The sequence below is a fragment of the Artibeus jamaicensis genome, unplaced genomic scaffold (assembly GCF_021234435.1).
Source record: "Artibeus jamaicensis isolate MK-2021 breed Jamaican fruit bat unplaced genomic scaffold, CSHL_Jam_final contig_540, whole genome shotgun sequence".
Classification (NCBI taxonomy): domain Eukaryota; kingdom Metazoa; phylum Chordata; class Mammalia; order Chiroptera; family Phyllostomidae; genus Artibeus; species Artibeus jamaicensis.
In genome coordinates, this window is record NW_026521879.1 from 4,095,938 (window position 1) to 4,101,937 (window position 6,000).

A 6,000-nucleotide genomic window follows, 5' to 3' on the forward strand; every position below is an offset into this window, starting at 1 on the left:
TTAAAGTTGTCCCAAAGGCTACTTACACTATCTTTGTTTTTTGAATTCTCTTTTCTTTTTATTGTTCTGATTGGTTGTCTTGTGCTTCCTTATGTTCCAAATCATTGATTTGACTCTCAGTTTCATCCACTCTATTGTTGTTTCCCTGTAAATTATTCTTTATTTCAATTAGTGTATCCTTTGTTTCTGATTGAATCTTTTTTATGCTGTTGAGGTCCTCACTAAGTTCCTTGAACATCATTATAACCACTCTTTTGAACTCTGCATCTGATAGATGGTTTACCTCTATTTCTTTAAGCTCTTTTTCTGGAGTTCTGATCCGTCCTTTCATCTGGACATGTTTCTTTTTCTCCTCATTTTGGCAGGCTTCCTGTGTTTGTTTCTATGTATTAGGTAGGGCTGCTTTGACTCCATGTCTCGGTAGTGTGGCCTGATGTAGCAGGTGTCCTGTAGGGTCCAGTGGCACAGCCGCCCCTATCACCCAAGCTGGGTACTTGAGGTGGACCCTCTGTGTAGGCTGAGTACACCTTCCTCTTGTAGTTGAGCCTTGATTGCTGTTAACAGGTCAATGGGAGGGATTTAACCAGGCCAGTCCACTGCAAGGACCACCTGGGCACGATTACCACCAACCTCTGCCCTGTGTGGAAGATGAGCTGTGGGGGCAGGATGGTGGTACTCCAGCATGGTCTGTAGCTGCCCTGGGGTTTCCTGGGGGCAGGCCAAGATCAGTCCCCACCTGTGTTTTTCCTGGGGTTTTTATACTGAAGTATAAAGCAATATGAGATGGCTGCTACTTGTACTGGGCTTGGAGATTTCCAGGCAAAGCCAAGCTGTGAATGTAGGCTGCTAGTTCTGGGCCTGAGTCTCCCTTAGGCCAGCTGATGCTTGAGAGAATTTAGGAAATTTTGAAGCATGAGCCATTCATGTGGAAAAGCAGTTTGGGTGGGTACATAAACTGGGTTGGACAGAGTCTCTGGGGATCTCCAAGCAGGTCAAACAGTGTTAGCTAGGTTGATGGAATCTTAGATATGGCACCAGTCTGCCAGCGCTGTGGGGGGAGAGCCCAGAAAATGAACAATGGCCTCTGCTCACCTTGATGCCAGATACCTCAGCCTCCCCTGTGTGCACCACTAGTTCCCCTCAAGCCACCGCCTCAATGCTGGAGCCCAGAAAGAGTGAGTCTGAGTAGGGGAGTCCATATGCGGGTTCTTTAAGAGGAACTGCTGGGGCTCCAGTGGTTTCTTCCACCAACTCAATCTCTGCTGGTTTTTACAGGTAGAAGTTGTGGAGACTTATCTTTTTGGCACCGGAACCCTGGTCTGGGGGCCCTGGTGTGGGGCTGGGACTCCTTGCTCCCAAGATATCCCTCCCAAATTTTTATTCACCACACGTGGATGTGGGACCAGCCCATTCTGTGTCTTCATTCCTCCTACCAGTCTGGATGGATGTGGTTTCTTTAACTCTGTTATTGTCTGATTTCCGTTCAGTTGATTACTGTCAGTTCTGAGTGTTGTATAATTTAGTTGTAATTTTGCTGTGGTCGTGTGAAGAGATGAGCCATGTCTGCCTATGCTGCCATCTTGACCCAAAGTCTGGAGGCAGTATATTTGTTAGGGAAGAAGATGAAAGTGGTCATTTTTTTTAAAGATTGGTTTATTTTGCCTATTTTGGTAACAATTATTTTGCCTCAATTGTTTTTGAAAAACATTTTTTAATTAAAAAACAATTTAAATGTGTATAATCTCAAATGTAACAGAAATGTGATGTTTTTTATTTTTGAATTGAGTGATATTTTGCATTATTGAATGGTTACAAGGAACCAAGCACTTTTCTAATACTTTACATGAATTAATTTTTTTGGTCTTCAAACAACCCTAGGAGGTAGGTCCTACTTTTATCCACATTTCACAGCTGCGAATACCAAGTTCACAGGGGTTAAGTAACTCAGCTAAGGTTACACAAGTACTAACTAGCAGAGCCAGGATTTTAATCCAAGCTAACTGTGTGCTATGCTGCCCTTTCACTAGCTCGTATTGCTGGGATAAAGTATCAGTATTCAAACTGCAATGTAATTAAAGTAAGAGTTGAAAGTAAAGACCAACTCTGATATTTGACATTAGATTTAACAAAATGTTTAGATGTCTGACACTGAAATAAACCTAAGAATCATAAACACATGGAATAATTTGTATCAGATGTTTCCTGGATGAGTTTTCATGAGAAGGGTTTGTAGAAGAGAGAAAAAGTAAAGAAATGTATCTCTGTAATATTCAATTAAAAAAAACAGGTAGGAGGAGATGTGAGCACTTGTTCTCTTACATCAAGTCCATTCATTCATTTAACGGATCCTGGTTGAAGGCTCCTATGAGCCACACTGTGTTCCTGACACAGTGACAGACTCAATATCCATGTTCCTGGAGATTACATGCTAGAGGGATGGTCTGGAAAGCTTAATTACAATTTGAATTTCACTTAAAGTCCCCAGTTGCCAACATGTGCATACCTGTTTTCAGAATAACATCATTAATGTTATCCTAAAAGAGTCTCTATCTTCCAGGTCAATCCACTAATATTGGTTTTTATTGTTGCTTGTCTTCCCCACTCATTTTAGAGAATCCTTGCTCATTAAAGCATTTGTGTCGGTTAAAAATCCGAAGACTTATGGGACTCCAGCGACTCTGCCAGCCAGCCTCAATGAAGAAGCTTCCTCTACCACCAAGTATTCAAAGATACATATTATTTAAAGAGTATGATCTCTATGGACAAGAGTTAAAATTGCCATAATTTATAAATGATATTTTAAATGCCATTTAAGAAATATTTTAAAATGTGATTCCCTAAGAACATTTCTTGGAATCATTTTACATCCTTAAGGTATTTAAAACCATTGACAGTTTTAAAATGAGATCTTGTGTTCTTATGAGAACAGTGCATTTCACATCTTTAAAAACCTTTACATCGCAATTTTTAAAATTCAAGCATAGTTGATACACAATATCATATTGGTTATATTAGTTTCAGATGTACAATATAGTGATGCCACATTTTATACTTTATGTGATCACCTTACTAGTTCTAGTAATCATCTGTCACCATGCAAGCTTAACACAATATTATTGATTATATTCCTCTTCCCCTTTTCACCCATTCCCCCACCCCACCCTTCTGATATCCATCCTTTGGATTACATTGTGATTTTTTTAAGCTAGCTAATATTTTTTATTTGAACGTCTATTGATTTTCTTCATTTGCAAGAAGTCTTCAAATTCTCCCTTCAAGTGGCTCCTACAATATTCATCAACAAGTCTGCCCTGTGTTTATAACACAAAGACCCACTTTTTCAAACCACATCTTCAGCCAGTCCCTGGCCCTTCCTCCCCATTCTCTCACGGCCAAACTGCATGAAAGAGCTCCTTCCTGCCTGCAGATTTACACACTGTATCTGGCTTCCGCTTCCTCCGCTGCCCTTCTCAAGGTCCTTAACCACTTCATGTTGCTAATTCCAATGACCATTCTTCAGTCCTTTCAGCTGATTCCTGCACCATCTGACACTTGCCTGCTCCCTCCTTGAAAATGTCTTCCCTTGGTTTCCAACCTTGGTGTCTTGCCTCTCCTCCCAGACTGCTTTTTCTCTGGCTTCTTTCTGTGTTGCTCTTTTCCTTCTTTCTGTAATAAGTCTTAAGCCTTTTTCTTATGCTACATTATTTGGGAAATTCCACCCATGATTGCAGTTTCAATTACTACCTGTATACTCTTGACTACCAAATTTATATCTGAAGTTCAGCTCTTTCTCTCATGGGCCTGAGACCTGTGTAGACAATTGCCCTAATGGTCATGAACACCAAGAAACCTCAAGTTCAACACATCCCAAATGAACTCATTATCTTCCTCCACCAAAGGCTCCTTCTCTTACACACTCTAGCTCAATGGTTAGTGCAATTATCGATTCAGTTTCCCAAGTCAAAAGCCTGGACATTCATCTTGACCATCCAAATTTCCTTACCTACTATAACAGATCATCAACTCCTGATAAGTTTATCTCTTCAAATTATTTGCTTCTCTGTTTCAGTGATTTTGGCTCTAATTCCAGCTCTTGTCTCCATTTACTGAGATACTCCAGTGCTGGCAACTGGCCTTCCTTCCTGCCGTCCTGCCTTAGTCAACATGCATGCTACACACAACATCCCAGAGTGAGCTTTCACAAATGTCAGGAGAGTTTCATTCCCCTGCTTAAAATTATTCCCGTTGCTCATGGGATAAAGTCCAAATGGTCCCTCATGATCTAACTCCCTTCATTCCTCCTCAGCCTTATCTCTTGATGTCTTCCTCAACCTTCCCCTTGAACCATATTAAACACATTTTAGAAGTTTAATCTTTGAACAGTGACTTATGCAAAATCTATACATCCATAGTTTTGGTTTCACTAATTTTAAAAATGGGGCCATTTATTTAAATATATATAGAGGATCCCAGATGGGGAAAAATGCATATATATGTATATATACTAATACATATATGTGTGTAAACATATCTACTACTATCACTGTCATTTCATAAGAGAGAAGCCATTTTATTGGCAAAAATAAGGCAGCCTTCAATAAGGCTTTAATAAGGCATACCATATTAAAGTGCTATGACTTTAGCTTTGGAAGGACTTACACTGTCTTCATTTTCCCACTGATGGATAAAAATTTCATTCTGGCTGAACAAGTATCTTAGGTTCTTTGTTTGGGAACCACTGCTGCAGGATAGATCATGCTCTCTTGCACCTCAGCGGGCTGTGCACTTTCATTTCTCTCTGTCTGGAATCCTCTCCATGTCCTTCCTCCCCTCTGCACTTCTTACCCTACAGGTCTCAGCATGGATGTCCATCCCCTAGGATGGGAGGCTCCCGCATAGCAATTCTGTGTTATCACAGGTGCCTCTGTTTGTTCTCAGTTGTCTGCCCCACTAGACTGTAAGCTCTGTGAGGGCAGAGTCTATGTCTGCTTTGTTTTCCAGTGTTTTCACAGGGCCAGATACATTCCCTAGAGCACAGAGAGAGGTCAAAAATTAGTTGTTAAATATATTAAATGAGCGAATGTTATACAAGATGCAGACAAAATAACCAATGACCTCATGGTAAATGATAGTGTTTAATCTCTGAATTGGTTATATAACCTTAATGTGTAATTATTTAGATTTTTTTCGTAGATTTTAATGTTTTCTTATATTCGTTTTTATCTTAAGTATTACTGCATTGTTTCAACTGTAATATCTCACTGGTTGTGAATTTTTTTCAAATTGTATTTAGTTTTAGTGTTCTTTGAGACATAAATAAGTATAAAAATTACTTGTACAATTATGGCTATAGTTTTAACCCCTTGCATTCCTTAGAGTTATATTTTTATGTAAATTAGACTGCAATGTTTTTAATTAGAACCATGTTTTATGTATAGGATTTCATGATTTCTCTGTTGCTCTCCTACTTGTGGCAAAAATGCATTTTTACCTGTAATGGTGAACTAAAGAAATAAAAAATGTTAACAAGAATTTGTTTGCCATGTGACTTCACATATGAAATAAATTAAGCTTTGACATTTTCTTTAATGTAGTTTATATAACTAGATTCAAGAAACACATGAAAGTAAATACATGAATTCATTGCACATGCCACAGGTTTTGAAAACGGCTCTTTTGGTATTTGTAAAGCAGGAGAAAAATGTGTCCTGCAATGAAACTGAGGCAATCGCTGCTTACCAAATGGATTTGATTTTTTTCTTATCACATCTCGAAGTTTGTTAGCAGTGTTTTGTTTCTGAGTGGGCTAGAAGGTAAGGGGAATTAATTTCTATCTAATTAGGACTCTCTCCTAGAATATGCCACTTTACATGCAAGAGGCCAACAGCTGCTCATCCCTATGAGCCTTTGGAGAAGCCAAATTTTCTACAGTGGCGCCTGTTTGACCACTGTGAAATCAATTGGTGGTTTGGCTGTTTTGGTCACTGTGGATTCTATTCT

General features: G+C 39.3%; 1 protein-coding gene across 2 annotated transcripts in view; it reads left to right on the top strand.

Moving 5' to 3' along the window:
• ASB15 (ankyrin repeat and SOCS box containing 15) overlaps positions 1 to 5,532 on the top strand; it is a 47,329-nt gene extending 41,797 nt beyond the window's left edge. Inside the window, exon 11 of one of the 2 annotated variants that reach the window (XM_037149859.2) lies at positions 2,612 to 5,532. In XM_037149859.2, coding sequence (XP_037005754.2) covers positions 2,612 to 2,784 — 173 coding nt within the window. In that variant the 3' untranslated portion in view covers positions 2,785 to 5,532. The remainder of the gene's footprint in view (positions 1 to 2,611) is intronic. The other variant, XM_053669953.1, reaches the window with a different exon arrangement.
• The last annotated feature ends 468 nt before the right edge of the window (positions 5,533 to 6,000 follow it).